Raw genomic sequence first — 19,987 nt, forward strand, 5'->3', positions numbered from 1 at the left:
AACTTGGGCAAATTTCTGAAATGCAAGTTTGTTCTACATATCCAGCAGTTCTATAATATATAGTTTATGCAATTTTGTGACGTGTTCCGCTATTTTAAAAACACTAATGTTAAAAAAAAAACAACGAAAAAAATGCAAATTTTTTAACCACTCTGTATGAAATAGAGTTGCATATACAATTATTTTTTATATCATTCAATGTCATTCGATGTCCATATCAAAATTTTTCACCAAAATCACTTTGAAAATTCACTTTTTTTTAAATCGAAAAAAAAAAATTCGTGTGTACCCAACAAATAGCCGTTTATTTATTTGTGAGGTGGAGCTTTTCATGGGAAAGGGATGCAACAATCAACAAAATTCGCATTTTCAGCCAGAAATAGACAAGAGTTTCACTCAAGTTCTTTCTGTTATTATTCATATATTTTTAAAACTCTTATAGTTTGATTTCCTTTAAGTATGAACTTTAAGTTCTGGGGGGGGCACGTGCCCCCGTGCCCCCCCCCCTGGATCCGCCGTTGGTTATAAGGAGCAGTTAAGACGACCTTGGAGTCGGATTATTCTCTAGGTTAAGGGAATATGAACGCCATCTGGCGACACGAAATACAACAGCCAATGGCTTTGGTCAATCTGTAGGTATTAGAAGGTACTATACCTAGTAACACGGAGGGCATCTATAGTATTCGTCATTAAAGCTACGATATGTTACCAGTCGTGTTCATTTTCCACTCTTTTATATGTTTTATTCGTTGAATATTATATCGTGGAATCTGGTATAGATGAACGTTCTAGGCTTCGAAGGCACCCTTCCGCAGAACCAGTCTTCTTAAAATGATTTTTAGCATGCTCTTCTTTTCTTACACTGGCAACGATACAGCAAAGCAGATCACCAATCTTGCAAATGATCCAGTTGACAGTAAAACCTTGAGTACCACATAAAATATTTCTGAAATAATAAATAACCTATCCAAACAGATCATAAAGAGATTCCCGTAAACAATAATGAATGATCATCTTAGCTACCTTTAGAAAACTGTTTGAATTGTGGCGACTCCTAAGAAAGGTGCTAGGATCTTCAATCTCTCTTCTGTACACCCTAAGTAGTAGTCCAGTAAATAAAGGTTTTAACCTAAAAAAAAAATCAAACAGTTTTGAAATTTGGCACACCCACTAAGAGATGTCTAATGATGACCTAAAAAAAAGTCCCCGCGAATCCGACGTGAGCTCTAGTGGCAAACGGGAGAAACATGCAGATTTTTTCTCGATTATCTGGAGAAGTGCTTGTCGGATTGAAAAATTTTGTTCTACAAAAATGAAGCTTATTAAATTTTATAAAAAATAGCTCCTATGAATTTTTTTCGTATACATCGGAGCAACTTTTTATAAAATTTAATAAGCTTCATTTTTGTGGAACCGAATTTTTCAATCTGAGAAACAGTTTTCAAAATAAACGTGAAAAAGGAATAAAAAAATGTTTTGCTTCACTGCTGATAGAGTTAATTTATAAGTTAAAACAAGTTTGAAAAAGGTAATACCATATTTTTTTGGAAATTTAATTAACTTTAATTTGGTAGAAGAATTTTCTTTTGTACGACAAACAGTTTTCAAGATAATCGAGAAAAACTAAGAAAAACACTTGTTTCTGTTTTTTTCCGCTAGAGTTAATTTATAAACCGTTAGAGATAGGAACAAATCATAATAGCTATTTCTTATAAAATTTAGAGTGGCTATCAGCCGTCTTAGGGTTGTCCATTCTCTATCGGACACCCTGTATATGTTCAGACCTATTCTAAACAAAAATTCCCAGGGAAATTTGTTTCGGGAGAACGGCCCCAATCGGGCAAATGGTGAAAATTTCCATTTTTTTTTGCTTTCCCATATTCTTAACCATTGAAGAACGAAATTTAAGCAAAAAAACATAAAGAAATTTCAAGATATTTTCAGTTGGGAGTTTTTTTCAGAATAGGCCTGATTATGAGGATTACAACTCAACTTCAACTTTTTGAATCGTTATACCTAAGAAACGGTGGGTTTCAGGAAAAAAAAGTGTCATGACACTTTTTATATATAATGACCTGGTCTACAATTCTTGCATTGAAAATTTTTTGATAAGACTTACCGTTTTGCGGAAAATCGTGAAAAAACAGTTTTTGTGACCTTTGACTCCCCGTAAATTTTTTTCCAGACCTCGGATCGATGAGGACTTTTTAGATTTAATTTATGATGGTGTTTTCAACAATCCTACCAATTTTCAGCTTGCTGGGAATTAATGTAACCTCAACCCCTTATTTTAGTCTAATTTGACCGGACTATATATACTCAAAGTTTTCGGGAGAAGCATTTCACACTGCATTACATCATGAAGAATCATTCTATAGTTACCGTGCGTCACATGCTTTCTTTATATCGACAAAAAACTTTTGACAGCGCATGAATAGAAACCTTTATTTGCTTAAATTTTCTTTTACACTAATTAGGTTACTTTTATGTTAGTAAAATTGGAAGATCGCAAATCACCAATGAAGTTCGTGAGCGCTGGAGTTGCCCAAGGACAAAACTTGGACTCTTTCCTACTTTTGTAGCATTATGAAGTAAGACTATCCACCTGCAAGCGAGTACTTACACATCAACCTGCTCTACCCCAACCATTCACTCACAAGTCCATCTTGCTAAATGATCAAATAAAAAAAAAATGAGCGAGTTTTATCATTCTTAAGCTCTATCAAAATATTATTTCGCCTTAGATCCTGGCCATGGCCACTACAATTGCCAGATTTTCATTTGGTTTTCTTATATAAAACAAAATAAAACAGGGGCAGGTTTAAATGTTCTTATCATCATAATTTTTTTTTTTATTTTTTCAGCATACCAATACTTCATTCTTTTTTGGACTGATAAAATCTCTTGAAGGCTGTCACTTCAGCATAATATCAATTTTTAAGTTTTTTTTATCAATTTTTATTGGTACAAGTTTCTGTCTCAAGAGCCTAAAGTAAGTGACCTAGAGTATTTTTTATCCATGACATGTTTTCTTCACCAATTTTTTTATTTTCTACAAAAGTTATATCAAGAAACGAAATTAAAAAAAAAAACTACTAAGCATGTATACGAGTATGTAGATATCCATTTATTGTATAAGAACACGTATTTTCCAAGTTCTTTTGGTTCATAATAAAGTTTTTATATTAAATTTTTTTTTGAAAGTCTTCTATTCAGAATGTGATGAAAATGAAATAAAGAAAAAAAAAAATTGAAAAAGAAATTTAATTAAAGACTGCCGCAAATGTTTGGTTCTCTTTTTTTTTAATTCTATTTTTTTATTAAAAACTTTCAAAGGTTAGAGAAGTCCAACTTCGGTCCCATCTATCAACGTTTATGCGACCAAGTTTTCAATTGATTTATACATTCCTGAGCAAAGTTAAAAATGACAAGGATGCCTAGCCTTCTATACCGCCATACAGCATCAGCCTCGCGAGAAGGACGAAAAAATATCAACGATGTGGAAGATGCTGGTAGATTGGGGGTAACTTCATTGAGTTTCTCTGTCTGCATTATTTTTTTTTGTACCTTTGCTATAGAGAGAAAAGATAAAGTTGGAGGTCTATTTTAGGTGATAGGAATACCTAGTATAAATGTGGTAGACATTTTCATTCTTTCTATGATAAACTTCTATTTCACAGAAAAGACAAATAAAAAGAAAATTAAGAGAATAATGGATGAAAAAGGTGTTCCTTCTAGGTTTTAGTTTTATGATGAAGAAATCAAAAAAAAATTCAGAAATAGTCTTGACAATAATGGAAAAAAAGAATCCTTTTAAGTGAAGGAACAGTTTCTGAACAGATTTCTTTTTGGTGAATTATTTTAATTTTTAAATTGTGTACGCAGGTGAATATTCTTAAAGTTGCATTAGACTTGATCGCATAAATTTAAAATGGTTCGTTTATATAAAAGAACTTTAAACTACATTAGTTGATTTTCAAAGTATTTTATAGCTGTTATTAATATATTTCGACTTTCAGTTAACAACCGAAAAAGAAAAGAGTTCAACTACAAAAAAAACTTTCTTTCTCGATTATTTTTGGAAAATTTTCTCTCACGGTCTTACGAAACGGTCTTTCTCTACAATTGTTTACCTTGGGATAGTCAAAATCAATAACCTCTAAATGTGTAGTTTAACCATCTTTTTTCTACAATGTTCAGCGTTTCAACATAAAAATAAGTGTCAAATTGAAATCTGAGCGATGTAGCCCCGCAAAATAATTCATCACACAAAGATTGCATTGCGTAGCAGCCCGTAAAAAGAGGGGGGGACTAGTATACAACATTTATAAGGGATTTTTGGATATAATCAGTGGTTGTTGCGGTTTTTTACATGTAAAAAACTCGATGTAAAAAACTTCAAAATTACTGATGTAAAAAATGGTAAAATTGAAATTTCCTTAGAAAACCAAAACAAAAAGTTCTTTTTATGATTTTGTTCAACTATTAGGAGAAAAAGAAAAACACTTACATTTTTGTACGATGGTTACTTATTTAATTTCGTTAGATTCATTAAAATTATTGTGAATTAATTTCATCGACCTTTAAATGTTAATGGACTTGCAGCAAATTTAAATTTTGGACAATTTGGGCTGATGAAACGGGCAAATTTAGTAACCTCAAAGATAATTTGGAAAGCTTACCACATTTTTTTCAGTCGTGGTTTTAAAAACATCACCTTTTTCAATTAGTCCACTTTTTTGTTTAAAATTATGAAAATTATGCTCTCTCCTGACAAGTTTTTTCGAAGAAAGTTATTGTTATTTGATAATTTGTCAAAATTTTGCTGCAGAAAAATTAATAGGTACAAATAATATAAAGAGAGAGATAATGCCAAAAACGTCATTTTGGCTGTTTTCGGGGTTATGTTTTTAGTAGGGGTAATTCATTATGAATAAATTAGTAAGGGTGCCTATAAGACCTAGTTTTATTCTTCTCAAAAATGTTTAAATCTTTTCGATATCTCTTTTACTGACCGAGATATTTTAAGTTTAAGTAGCGGTCTTTGACTCAAAAACTGCACTGGCCACCCAAATTAAACTTTTTTTGCCACAAGAAGTAAAATATACTTTTCTAGAGGTTTTTCAGTAGCTGAACTCGAATCCGCAATCAGGAAAATTCTTTTAGCCTTCGTTCTTGAAATATTACCGTTATAAAATGCAAAAACAAGGTTTTTTTATAACAGTTATATTTCAAGAACGGAGGCTAAAAGAATTTTTCTGATTGCGGATTCAAGTTCAACAGCCCAAAAATCTTTAAAAAAGTATATTTTGGTTCTTGTGGCAATAATTCTGTGACCAGTGACTTAAACTTTAGTTTAAGTTTAGTTTCTCTTTGGCTTATTAACTGAAACTTAAGATATTTCGAGCAATACAAGAGCTATTGGAAAAATTTAAACAGTTTTTGAAAGAAGAATATCTGTTCTTATAATCACCGTTACAAATTTGCTTATAATGAATTACCCTACTTAAAAACAGAACCTCAAAAACAGCCAAAATGACGTTTTTTTACCATTTTATAACGGTAATATTTCAAAAACGGAAGCCAATCAAATTTTTCTAACTTCAGATTCCAGCTCAGCACATCAAAAACCTCTAGAAAAGTATATTTTGGTTCTTGTGGCAAAAAAAAGTTCAATTTTGTTGACCAGTGTTATTTGAAACAATGAAAAATCCATAATAAAGAGCCTTTAAATCAACTTTTTGTGTAAAGTTTTTTCTAAAAAAACGGCTTGTAACAACTATGTGTTATCAAAAATGATGATTATAGGCGACGGGTTAATCTTGATTTTAATTCATCTGACTTGAGTCTGATGCGTGCTAGGTCTTACGAGTAAAATATACGTATTAATTAAAGAATGTTTAATTTTTTTGTATTTATCTATATTTTAAACTTAACAATTTGTCTGTTTAATCTTAACTTTCTTCAAATAAAAACTACATTTTTGGTTTCCTTTCAAATTCCAGTTTTTTTCTATTTTAAGTTTATTTTTTCGTATTTAATATTTTTCCAGCTAGAAACTTTTTCCAAATCTCTCACAAATAAACAAGAGCTCTTATGTGTTGTTTCCGTTTACTTTTTTTGCACATAGCTTTTTTTTTAATATTTAACTACAAATTGTCCTCTCTCTTGTCCAATCGCTTGCATTCCAAATGCAACTTTCCATTCGAGAAAAGAATCTACCTAAACACACAGAAATTATATAGCATTACAAAAGTTATGTTCACGATAACAGAGTCCTTTTAAAAATTCTAAAAAAAAAAATAAATAAAAAATTTAAACAGAAAAGGAAAGAAGACAAAATAAATGAACGCACAAACTCAACGCAGTAAGTTTGCACAAAAGTTCTTGATAACTTTACACCACCTACAGTCCACCCTCAAGAGCGTTTCCTTGGCCCTTTGGCGCAGTAAAAACCATCAGAATAATAATTACTTCAGTACACACGATACGAAAAAAAAAATAAGGAAAAAAGAAAGAAAGAAAAAATAACGCGACTTAAATCTGTCAATGAAATCGTCCTCTTCGAATTGGTTCAAATCCCAGAAGAGGAAAAAATTAAAACCTGGCCAAGCAAAAGCGACTGACCCTGCAGAGAAAGCACCAATGCACTATTTGAAGGACGATTATGGACCACCAGCCGCCACTAAGCTATGGGATAAATGGCGAACTAACACAAACACGATGGTGGCTAAAGTAAAGGATAATTGCCTGCTTAAACATTAACAAGATGAACTTTGAGCGCGTTCATTGTCTAGGATGCTCTGTGTGCTGGCCCAGTAGGACGGTTTAGTTGCAAGTTGCTGCTGTTGCAACTGCAGCAATAATATTGCTGATTTTCTGCCATTTTCTATCGCCATCACTTTACACTATATAAGAGTGCAAAACTACATAGTAATGTGTATAATACGGATGTATGTAGGTATGCCTGGCATTCGACCTTTGCTTTGTGAGTGTCCTTAACAAGGCAGCATAGTGGCAGTCTTTTACGGAAGATAAATTACTATGTAATTAGACGTTGTGTTTCTCGTTCTTTATCCTTCGATTGCTGTGCCCTACCAAGCAATTCTGACAAAAAAGAAAAGAAAAGGAAGAAATGAACTCGACAGGGTGAGGGAGGACGAAATTCTTTTGAAGAAACTAAGAGTAGAACGTTCTACTTCTAAGTCATCCATGGTTTAAAGTTTTGCCAGTTTGTCCAAGTTTTTGTTTTTTACCAGAGGCGCTAGAAGTGCATGCAAGGCAGGTGTTAAGTTAGGCTAAATTCCAAAAGGGGACTGAAAACTTCAAGTTAGTTGTAGTATTATTAAAAGCATTTGGAAGCTATAATTTCTTGATTTGAATTTGATGAAGAATGACCGCCTAAAAATATGCAACGTTTTGTTCTTCAATTCATCAAATCACTGCTCTGGGCTTTCCAACACACTGGTTCTGACCAATAACCTATAACCTCAACTAGCCCAACTTTTCAAAAATTTAAAAAAAATTTAAAAGCGGCAAAGTCAATGGAAAATTGCAACAAAGGCGCTCCTATAAAAAGGACTGCATCTGGACTTTTTGAAAGTAAAAATGTGTGTATAAAGAGTAAAAGGACCTCCGATGGAATTTTCTTCTTCTTCTTCCTTGGCATCCATTAAGAGTGCTATTGTTGGAAATTTTTCTTCCATCTTGAGTTTTTATTTTATTTATTTTGACACCCGCGAAAAAAGATTTCGAATAAAGTTTTTTTCTTTTTTAATTTTTTTTTCCTTTTTGTTCTCGAGTTCTGTAAGAAGGAACTTGACGAGCTTTTGTTGTTTTGCATTAATTATTTGGGTCATTAAATCTTTTTTATACTTATTTTTTTTTTTCGTTTTTTTTTTTCAGTTTCCTTAAACCGGAGACATATTATCTATTTGAGTTTCTTTTTTGTCTTTTTCTTTTTTATTTGTTTTAATCATCAAAGTTTTTGCTTTGATTTTTATCTTTTAACAAAAGAAACAATTATGTCTAATACATATTCATTGTTTTATTTTGTCTTTGAGAAAGGTTTTTTGTTTAATAATTCTTACTTTTTTTTGAAAAATTAAAAGATTGTTTAATTTATTAGTTACAAAGGGATTATTTCTTACAAAAATAAAATAGAAATAAAGTGAAGATTGAAAAAAAAAAAATTCTTCTTGTATGTGTTGTTCTTGCTTTGATCTTTTATCTTCTTAGAAAAAAAAACCTATCGCGGTGAATTTGTCTAGAATAGCTTGACCGATGAGATAGCTAGTTAAGGAAAAAAAAAATTGAACTTATGAATCATATAAGATGGTATGGTGTTCATTAGAAGCATAGTTGAAAATATTGTTGGAAATGACGAAAAAAAAATACTGTAAAAGTTTCAGCCCTTAATGTTAACATTTAGTACCGCCGCACTGTTGTCCAAAATGACTTATCTCGTTGCAAAAATCATAACTTTTGAACGGATTGAGGTAGCGGTACAGTTTTTTTTTTAATTTGAAGGAAATTTCCAGGGCTGTTACACCAATGAATTTCAAGAAAATTGTTTTACAGGGTGTTTAGGAATCATCGGCCGAAAACCGATTTTCTTAAAAAAAAAAATATTTAAATTAAAATTGGTATGCCATTTTGTAGAAATCACTAATTCACATCTAAAAAAAGTTCAGATTACACTTTTCCATGATATTACGATTATAGAGAATGCCAAAAAAGTTGGTCCCGGAAGTCCGTCTGTCTGTCTGTCTGTATAAGGATCTACATCCTAAACGGATGGACCGATTGACTTCAAATTTGGTATGTAGCATTTTTTGGAGACCCTCCAGAGGTGTTTTTGGAATTAATTTTTTTGGGCCAAAAATAACGGTACTTGTCATACACCAATTTCAGTAAAGCTGTAATTGCTCAAAAACGGCTCCAACGATTTTGTTTAAAAAATTCAAATGTAAGTTTGAAAACAAGGTCTATCTTCTAATGAAAAAAATTTTTTTGGAAAATCATTATTAACGGTACCTGCCATAGAACGGTTTTTTTTAAATCCGATATTCTCCGAAACGGCTTATTCGATTTCAACGAAACTTTTTTTGAAGAAGCACTTATATAACTCAAATATAAGCCAAAAATAAAATTTCAAAAAAAATAATTTTTGGATTTTTAAAAAAATTTTGAAATTTTTTTTTGAAAAATAAAATTTTCGAAAACGGGACATTGTATTTTTTTGAAATTTTGTTTTTAGATGTGGATAAGTGATTTCTACAAAATGGCATACCAATTTTAATTTAAACATTTTTTTTAAAGAAAATTTGTTCCTTCTGCCTTCATTTTTTTTCAAAGTACAAAATCTCGGCAGTGCGCAAGCATGCGCAGCTAAATATTTTTATTTTGAATCAACAATTGATTGGTACACATACCCTATTCGGCTTAATGAATGGAACCGAATGGATTTTTTACGGTACCTGCCATAAAACCGTTTTTTTTCAAATCCGATATTCTCCAAAACGGCTTATTCGATTTCAACGAAACTTTTTGTGAAGAAGCACTTATATAACTCAAATATAAGCCAAAAATAAAATTTCAAAAAAAATAATTTTTGGATTTTTAAAAAAATTTTGAAATTTTTTTTTGAAAAATAAAATTTTCGATAACGGGACATTGTATTTTTTTGAAATTTTGTTTTTAAATGTGGATTAGTGATTTCTACAAAATGGCATACCAATTTTAATTTAAACTTTTTTTTTAAAGAAAATCTGTTTTTGGCCGATGATTCCGAAACACCCTGTGAAATAATTTTATTGAAATTCATTGGTATAACAGCCCTAGAAATGTCCTTCAAATAAAAAAAAAAATTGTACCGCTAACTCAATCCGTTCAAAAGTTATGATTTTTGCAACGAGATAAGTCATTTTGGACAACCGTGCGCCGCATCGCAAATTTCTATTTCCCATACGATTTGTATGGGAAAGATTGTGTATTAGTGTTTAGAATTTTTTATCTTTTTAATGGTTCATCAAAAAGGCATTTTCTTGTATAAAATTGAACGCTCTACAAAATTGCATTTATAAAATTAAAAAAAAAACGGAGGCGAAAAATTTATTAAAATAATTTTTAGTTGAAAAAATGAATAATTCGAAGTTTTTGAAGAAATCTAATAGGATAGTATTAGGGGTTTGAGATTTATATAAAAGGATCTGTGAAACCAAAACACAACATAGAATACAAATATTCGAAAATTTGGTAAGGTGTAAAGGTATTTTTGGGCAAATAAGGAAAATCCGCGATAAGTCCGATAAAATCCATGCTATTAAAGGTACCCTTTTGTTTTTGCCATCGGAATTACGAATAAAATAAGTCTACAGTTTTTGAAGTGAAAATTCTTTAGTATCGTAGTGATTTGAAACAAGATGAAACGAAAAAGCGAAAGGAAAAATCAATTGATCATAACTTTTTTGTTTTAATAGATAGATGAATGAAATTTAGGTAGTAGGTAATTAAATAAATTATGATTGTGCAAAATTTCAATTAATTTCATATTCAAAACTCTGAGATAAACTAGAGTTACGAATTCTTAAGTTATGTTAAGCTATGGCATGTGATTTTTGGGTTGGCAAAAATTGCGAGGAACGATATGGAATTATGGAAATACAAACAAGAGATTAACATTTTTCTCATTCGCATGAGTAAAGCGAAAGTGGGTGTTATTTAATTTTGTAAAATTTTGATTGGATAGGTATAGATATACATATATGGTTTTGTTTTTGTGAGAAGATCGCAAAAACGTTGAAATTGAAAAAAAAACATATGTATACTTATGTAAGTTTGGGGGACATAATTGAATTTAACTTCTTATTTGTCCAACTAATATTGCACCTACGTATCGATATTCTCTTATTTATGTTTCCATAATTCCATATCGTTCCTCGCAATTGTTGCCAACCCAAAAATCACATGTCATAGCTTAACATAACTTTAGAATTCGTAACTCTAGTTTTTCGTAACTTCGGTTTCGCGTAACTTTGACGGCCGTAGCTCTGTCGCATGTAACTCTGTTATTCGTAACTCCGTTACCATTTCAGCTTTATCAATATCAGTATTTAAGTTTATAACAAGAAACAAAAATACATTTTTATAAATGAAATTGAATTAAAATGCGTTTCTAGATCGCACCGACTTGCTCTTGTAATTTGGAGTGTCTATTTTTGTTATTTGAATAGCTCTATATTTCAGTTTTTTAAATGATAAGAAATAACAGTCTGCAAATTTTGAAAAAAATTGATACGAAATAAGCTAAAAAATAAGTCAATTTTCGCAAAAAACCACAACGCTATTTCCATTATACAAATTTTTGAGAAAAACTAAAAACACAGATTCTTAATATTGTTTACTAAAACCCTTAAGTACACAAAATTTAATTAAAATCGTTAGACCGTTTAGGTCCTAGCACGGTGTACAGATGGACGGACGGAACTAAGTAATGACGAAAACTATTTTTGTAACTCCTCCATCATCGTAATGTGGCATTTTATCATACGCCAAATTGATATTTTTTATACTGAAGAGGTCTTATTGGAAAGAACATTTTGTATAGGCCATTTTGGAAAAAACATTTGGTGTTCAATAGGCTTGTTTGGAAATAAAGTCGTTTTTTTGACATTGAATTACTATCTCTGTGTACATTTTAGAAAATTATTTTAGATTGAATCAGACGCGCGTTGAAAAGACCTAAAAAATGGCATGCATAGCTCATTTTCCGATTTTTTTTCCGATAGCCGGTTTTGGAAATCAGCTCCTCAAGTTATACAATCTTTAATTGAAAATCTTGAAAAATACCTCAAAATACCTGTGAAGATTTGTTGCCGATGACCAGCCAGCAGTAGAGGAAGTACCGTGATCTCAGTTTGAAATTTCGACATGGTCGGCTTTAAAAAAATCTTACTTTTTTTTGTAGGCATGGTAGAAATATGATTGAAGCGTCATATTAAATGTGAAATAATAATGTTATAAAATGTATTATAGGTTGTCTTTAAAAAAAATGGATTTAATGGCGTTAGAAGAGAAAAGAGATTGATTGTTTTGCTTTTTTTTTATTAAAATTAATTGGGTTAAAAAAAATTCTAGCTCTTTTTGTATAGATGTTGTATAGGCATGGTCGATATAAATATTTTGAGCTGGAAACAATAAGCTTTCAGATGGCATAAAATTTATTGCAGGTTGTCATATAAAAAAAGTGATGGAAGAAAAAAAAGTTATATTTTTTCGATTTTTTTAAAATGATTTTTAAGGTTTCACTTCAACAACGTGTGAATTGCACACATGATTTTTTTTTATGTGAAAGGGTGTTTTTTTTTTTTAGATGTATGTAGAGAAAATGCATGCTTATTGGTGTAAGTAAATAAAAGTAGTGGTACCCTATTGAAATTCACCAATTAAGTACCTACTTTTGCGATTGGAAACAAGAATCTAACGTGTCTATAAGAATATCCTGTTTAAAAGGGTGTTTTTTTTTTTTTTAGTGATGGGCCATCCTAATGAAATTTTTTGAAAACGTTGCATTTGAGATAGAAAAAAAATTAAGAGTTTTCATAAAATCTGTAATTGGTTCTAAAAAGCCAATTATTCATTTTATCTTTAGTTTAGATGACAAATTAAACATTTATTCTTAAGTTCGTAGGTTTTTTAGAGTTGTTTTTCTAGTACTGATTTCCTTGCTAAGACACCTACATAATTCATCTCGAGCAAATATATTCAACATGATGACAGTTTTTCCATCTTTGATCTTCTATTACACATTAATCTACCGCCTCTATTTCTCAATAAGCAACTAGTATCTTGAACTTCGAGCAAAAAAGATTCCTTTTAACCCCCCCAATGCCAAACATTTAATCTTCAATTCTATCACTCTTCAAAAACTTTTTCAACATCATCTCTCTCTCTCTCTATATATATGTATATGCCACGAAATTGATTGTCAGTCTTTCGGATGATTATAACTTCTCAATTCAGCAACCAAAAATCCCACAATATCTACATCTATACCATATTCCTATATATTCGAGCAGCACCATCTACTCATGAAAGATGGAAATCCTGAAACACCCTTCCTGGGTTGGAACGTAGTCATAAGATTAATGGTGTCAGTGAACGTGATTTATCATCAAAAAGAAGCCATAAAGTCGTCACCATCACCATACACTGCCACAACCCAAAAAAAAAAAGAAAAAAAAAACTGCTAGCTATCTCTGACATCTGATTGGTGGTGTTCTTAATTTCTGGGTCTCCTTTTATTATGTCATGCAAATTATATTGAGAAATATAGGTATGAAATTATAAAGTCCTTGATAAGGATATATTATTCCCTCGGCATACATTTAAATTGGACTTTTTTTCGTATGCAAATTGAAATGCTGACCATCATTGATCTTATGGCTGAGTTTCTGTTTTTATTGATTTTTTTTTTTTTGTAAAACTCACGTTAAATAAATCTTTGACGATAAAAATATTTAACAACAAAAAAACTTTCAATTGAAACTTAACAAAAAAAAAAAATAATAAATAATATTTTGCATACTTTTACTTGTTGTTTTTTCCATTGAATTTTCACACAGCTTTTTCATGAATACTGTTTCATGATTGAAAGTCTCTATACAATCAAAGTTGAGCCAGTTTCCGGCACAACAAAAAAAAAAGAGCAAAAAATAAAACTAAAAATATAAACTAACTTCCGGTGTATCAGTTTCATGCCTCGTGGGGATTGCGAAAGTTTTCAATTAACCCGAAATTCCTTGTGGGAATACAAATAATATTCCACATGTTTGTTGTGGTTTGTTTTGTGTTTTTTTTTTTTTGCTTTTTGTTTTCTAATGGAAAAGTATACCTGAATTGCATAGAAGGCTTATGCCAAATACCGGGCTTCTAAATTGACATGGTTCCTCTGTCTGGTGCATGAATTTGAATATTTTTGATTCCGTAGAATTTAGTCTATTTTATTTGCTTTTTGTAGGACTTTTGTGTTAAGGATGAACGACCTTTGGTGAAGGTGTTGGGGATGGGAAAACATAATTATTTTAAAGAAAATATTATGGTTCATTTATAGAAAATGTTCAACTTGAATGCCAAAAAAACTTCAAGCGAATAATTTGTAACAAATATTTTCGGTTATGGGAATTCCGCCGTCACGAGTGGGACACTCTTGTACAATTAATTTATTGTTTTTCATTAATGTTCTACTCATAATTTTATAAAATGTACATTGACAGTTGCATTTAATAATTAATTAAAAATTTGCAAGTTACATACGTAAGTATTTTTGAAAATAAACGGGGCCTTGTCTACTGTCACGGGTGTGACAAAAAGTGACATTGGTCAGTAAATTCTTTAGTTCTCGATGGGAATTTTTTAAGGTACGACGAGACATCTAAATAAGTTTTTCCAAATCCTGTTTGGTAACTTAACAAAGATGCAACAGAAGAGAAATCGAGAAAGGAAAATATTTTGGTGCAAAAATTGCGGGAAGCAATGAGTTACAATTAGTTTTATTTCACTAATGCTCAAATTAAAAGCACATTTTATTAATTAAAGCACATTTATTATTAAGACGTGGTGCTGCGGTGCGTGGTGCGGCAAAATTCCATTTTTACTCGTTTTCTTGCAGCTAGAGTCAGAGATTTAAACTTTCCGTATTTGAGGAAATCATTGACAAACAGGAATTCAATTCAATTCGGGGACTAGGTTTTGGTTGCTCTTCTTCTTCGGAGAAGCGACAATTTAATCAAGTTTCCATTTTATAGAAAAATAGCAGTTTTTAAAAAAAGTTGTTGGGTTTAGTAAAACCAGAGTGATTAATATCACTAAATAGGGTATTTTTTTTTCCGAAAAAAAGTTGGAGATTTTATAAGGTCCTGCTTATAACATACAAGTCATGTGTTCGCCAACGGATTCAGCTTGAAATGGTCTTAAAATTCTAGGTTCTCGCTTTACACGGTCCATAGACGTATTTCGCTGCGTCAAGTTCTCAAAATCACCAATAAAAGCTTCCTCTAAATCGTCAACAGCTATGTCAAACTTTAAGCTTATAAGGTTTCTTACGGCTATAGGTAAGATGTACTCATAATTTTGTAGTGTATCATATCAATCATCTACTAAATCAAAAGGGCGTCAAGTGGTAACATTTTCTTTGAATTAATATCAATTACACTGGTCTGCAAAATTTTACCTTTTTTCTCCTTTAAATAATTTTTTGAAATTATGAAAGATTTGACTTTCCTGAATCTAAATCTGGTTTCCGAAAAATTCTAGCACGTACCATTTTTTTAAAATGATTTTTGAAAATTATGAGTAGTTTGTATAAAATAACCCTTTTAAATTCGGTTGACCTGGTACAAAAATAAAACTAATATTCGTATTGAGCTTAAATTTGGAGGACTTATTTCTCATAACATGATCTATCATATGACACCAAATTTGTATTTATTAATTAAAGTTTACTCATATTTTAAGATACTAATTTACAAATACAGCCTTCTGCTTTCTAAATCTTAAAATTTGTTTCTCCTAAGAATAAAACTATACATTTCTTACGCTTTTTGATGTGCTTAGTTTGATTCCGAAGCCAAAAAGAATCTAGCAAGTCAGAATTTTGAGAGACCTATACGCGTTAGAGGATCACAAAATCAAGTTTTTGGTTAGAAAATCTCAAAAAAAAACTTTTCTATATCTCAAAAACAGGACGTCGCCCGAGAATTGTTTTGTCGTATACGCCAATTTTGGAATTTTGGGAAATCGAATTTTAAGGTTTGAGCTTCTATAAAAAAAAAACTGGCCGATAGATTTTTTTCAATTTTTAATAGAATATTTTGTGCGATATCTTCTTTATATTTATGTTGTCAAAATTGTCACATCTAGTTTGGTTTTGAAATTATCAAGGTTTTTACCCAAAATCAGTTTGTCGTAAACGCCACCAAAATCAACTTTTTTTCCATCCCATACACGTACGACAAAGTAGGCGCACGTACGACATAAATAAAAAAGTAAATTTTCAATTTTCACAGTTCGTTTTTATTTATTAATTAAACATTTAAAAAATAGTTTCTTATTACATACCTAGAAGTAGTAAAATAAATAGATTAAAAACAAAGAATAAAACAATAAATATGACCATAAACATTGAAAAAAATTTAAAAAAAAAATTTTACAAAAATAAAAGCCATTCTATGACAATGAAACATGAAAGAAATAAAAAAAATAAACAAAGTTTGGTTAAATTAATAAATAATTATATGATCATAAATAAAAGTAAATTAAATAAGTAAATAAAATTAACTTAAATTTATTCTAATTTTTTTATTTGAATAACGCTTCATAATATTCTACACAATGAGATTTACCACAGAAATTAAAGTTTTTTAGACCGGTCTTTCTTATATAAACACATTACATTGTCATCGAGTGCAATTCAGCATCAGACAATTTGCAAAACAATATAGCAAATTTCGCGAAGAACAATGGCGCCTTAAAAAAATAATTTTCGACTAGCAGGTGTTTTTGCGAGCGGGTGCAATAGCAAAACTCACAGCAACCCTTTTTCTCTTCGTTCACGACAGCGCGCGTGAACGAAAAGGCGCCACGGCGCGGCGCCCACGACTACAATCGACTTGTTGATCTTGTGTGATCGATACAAGAGCAATAAAACAATAAAACAGCGAACTTTTTTTCGCTAAGAACAATGGCGCCTTAAAAAAATAATTTTCCACCAGCAGGTGTTTTTGCGAGCGAGTACAATAACAAAACTCACAGCAACCCTTTTTCGCTTCGTTCACGACAGGGCGCGTGAACGAAGAGGCGCCACCCACGATACTTGCGGCCGGCAGGAACAAACGACAAGAACCATTAATTAAACATTTGAGATATCTCTGAAATGCACTTTTTTCTTCCTTGCACCTCTAGAAATAAAGCAAAACCTCAAGTAGCGCAGAGCTTAATGCAGCCCATAGTTTTTAAAGTCGTTGTCCCTATGGCATATGTTGTTTTCAATAAATACTTTTCTAGTAGGTATATTATATCTATTTATAATGTTATATTCTATTTCGGATATATACCTACATACATGTAAGAAAAAACAATTTTAAAATTTTGTTCGAAATTTTCTACCGTATCGGTTTTGTACGACGTACGACAAACCAATACTGAAGAAAAAAAAGCTGAAAAATACATAGAATTTTTGTCGTAAACGCCAAAAGTTGGCGATTACGACAAACCAACGCAATCCGATACTTATTTTGTGGATATACGACAAAATGCACACTAATTATCTCAGTAACGGTAAACGATAGGACAAATCTGATAACAGAAATGAAAAGAGAACGTTCTAAAACCTATTACTACATATCCAGTTTAAAAAAGTCCATTTTGGCGTTTACGACAAAACAACTCTCGGGCGACGAGGAGCTGATAGAATTTTTTTTAATTCGGATTCAAAATCAGCATACTAAAAGCTATTGGAAAAGTATACTTTTGTTCTTGGGAGAAAGAAATATAAATTTTTAATGATCAGTTTCTTTATGGTAAGATATGCCAAACCTACTTAACTTACTTAAATTTAGATATCTCGAATAAGAAAAGAGATAGGTATTGAGGAGATTGAAACTGAATTTGAAAGAAAAAAAAAAAGTTCTTTTGTAAACCGTGACAAGTTTCATTTAAAAATTTTAAATTACGCAAAAATATTGTTTTGAAAACAGCAAAAAAAAAAATGGGATTTCGAGATTTTCTAACGGATTCGGAATCAACACACAGAAATCCCTTAGAAAAATATAGTTTCATTAAAAGTAGGATTCCCTTGCAGACCAGTGTTATTTTTATTCTTATTACTTTTCTTTATTTCGACTACAAGCAACAACCCTGGTTTTTCGTGGGTTGGTATCATTATGCACCCATGAGTTCTAAGTGAGTTTATTATTTAGTTAAAAAATGTTTCATTGCTAGAACTACTGAAACACAACAAAATAACGCAATACAGAAAAAATTTTGTATATTTTTGGATGAAGTCTATGGTGACAAATTACCACTATCTCAAAATTGCATGTGTATGAAATACCACCTACGATGCAAGTTTCCTACTCTTATCACAAGGTGCCAATTAACTTTTATATTAGGCTAGACAACCGCATTAATACTACCAACAAGTGCAACCTTTTGTTAACTGTCAAGTATTAACTCCTTAAAAAGTGACTTTTTAAAAGACTCTTACTATGATAAACCACAACAAAGTAAACAACCATCTTTAACAACAGCTGAAGTGTCTGCTGATCGCGCGCCAAAATAGTTACCTTATCTTTCATAATATAATCTTTTATTAATACAGTTTGTATGGCTAATGTTTGAAATTCAAACTTGAAATAGCTATTTCAACACCAATACCCACGCGTGAAAATTGCATGACAAACTGATTATTTTCATCTGTCAGTAATTATCTCGAATATGCTTCTAACAAACCATCTAACGCCAATATCTGCCAGTCTCAAATAGATCGTTCGTTCAATCATATAGCCTCCATCAGACACAATGTCTTACATTATCAAAATCTGTCTTCTCTCTTTACTTTTAACAATTTCTGTTGAATTTTCATATTCAACAATAAGACGACACCAAGTTACAACAACAACGACAACAGCAACACCAGAATCATCTAATAAACATTTATGGATAGAAAATACAATTCCAAAGCTTCCAAATGACTGCAAGAAATCCTTCCTTTGCAAGAAAAAAGTCAAGCATGGTGATGGTATAATTAAGCCCTGTATAAAATATTGTGTTAAGGATATCGAATGCCCGCCAAATACTATTGGCAAGCCGGAAACCATTCAACCCGATTGGTGTATTCTACTTGACCAGAATCTATTAGATGAATTTGACAAACCGGAAACCACTTCAGCTGGACACCATGTGATGCCTGTTAACATGATTGATTTTCCATGTCAAGAAGGATACTTGCCTGATTTTCGAGGCAGATGCCGCGAGGTATGGTAATCTGATGAATTCGAATATTCTGTTGCAGTGAATTTAAGCATGAAAAATTATTGTTCTTGTTGTTTAATAAAAACAAAAAATTATGAAAACAAAAAATAAATCGCAGTTTGAATATTAAGTGATTGAGGGGTCAATGTCAAGTGATGATAACGGCGCGACGCAGCGCGTCGTCGTTTAATAAATTGAAAATTTTTGAGATGAATATTTTATTTATGAAATTTTGAAGTGATATTTGATGAATGATGCTTGTCAGCATAATAAAAAAGAAAATGTTGTGCCTTATTTCAATAATTTCTTGTTTCAGCTGATTAATGAGGCATTTAATACAGTTTTTAGATTGACGAAGGAGCATAAACGGTTTTTGTAAAAGTTTGAAAAAAAAAAAAAAATGTAACCTGTCGCATTCTATTCAAATTTAAATTTATATTCAAGACAAGATTAAGATTTAAAATGTTGGGATATTCTTTAAATTAATTCCATGGCCGTACTGCATTTAATCTTGCAATCATCATGGAATGCAATCATCTTATTTGGAGTTATAAAATGTAGTTGAATATAATAATTGTATTCAACTCGACTATTACTATTTTTATGCGATGGAATTGAAGTAGGTTGGAAAAGCAGCGACGAAAATTTAACTTCACTCGGTAAGGCTAGGCGCACACATGCGATTTCAGTCGCGCGATTATTTAGTCGCAAAAATGGATCACACGGATTTCAATGCCGGTGAACACACATGCTTCTAAAAAATAGCCGCGATTTAAAAATTGAAAATTGTCCCATTTTTTTGGCGACGCGATTGTCGCAAATTAAAATGGAACAAATGGACCAGTATAGTTGTGCACACACTTGCGACTAAACCGAAAACGACTAAAAAGTAGCAGTCGCAAAGAGGCCAAATCATGCGCACACATGCGATTTTCAACCACTCGATTTTTTAGAC

The 19,987-nt window shown here is 31.3% G+C and overlaps 1 protein-coding gene across 1 annotated transcript; it reads left to right on the plus strand.

Moving 5' to 3' along the window:
• The first annotated feature begins 18,499 nt into the window (after positions 1 to 18,499).
• LOC129914335 (uncharacterized) lies at positions 18,500 to 19,144 on the plus strand. The gene has a single exon (XM_055993529.1). It carries the CDS (start codon positions 18,580 to 18,582, stop codon positions 19,042 to 19,044), a length of 465 nt encoding a protein of 154 aa, XP_055849504.1. The 5' UTR covers positions 18,500 to 18,579; the 3' UTR covers positions 19,045 to 19,144.
• Positions 19,145 to 19,987: the final 843 nt, after the last annotated feature.

The sequence above is a fragment of the Episyrphus balteatus genome, chromosome 3 (genome assembly GCF_945859705.1).
Source record: "Episyrphus balteatus chromosome 3, idEpiBalt1.1, whole genome shotgun sequence".
NCBI classification, from domain to species: domain Eukaryota; kingdom Metazoa; phylum Arthropoda; class Insecta; order Diptera; family Syrphidae; genus Episyrphus; species Episyrphus balteatus.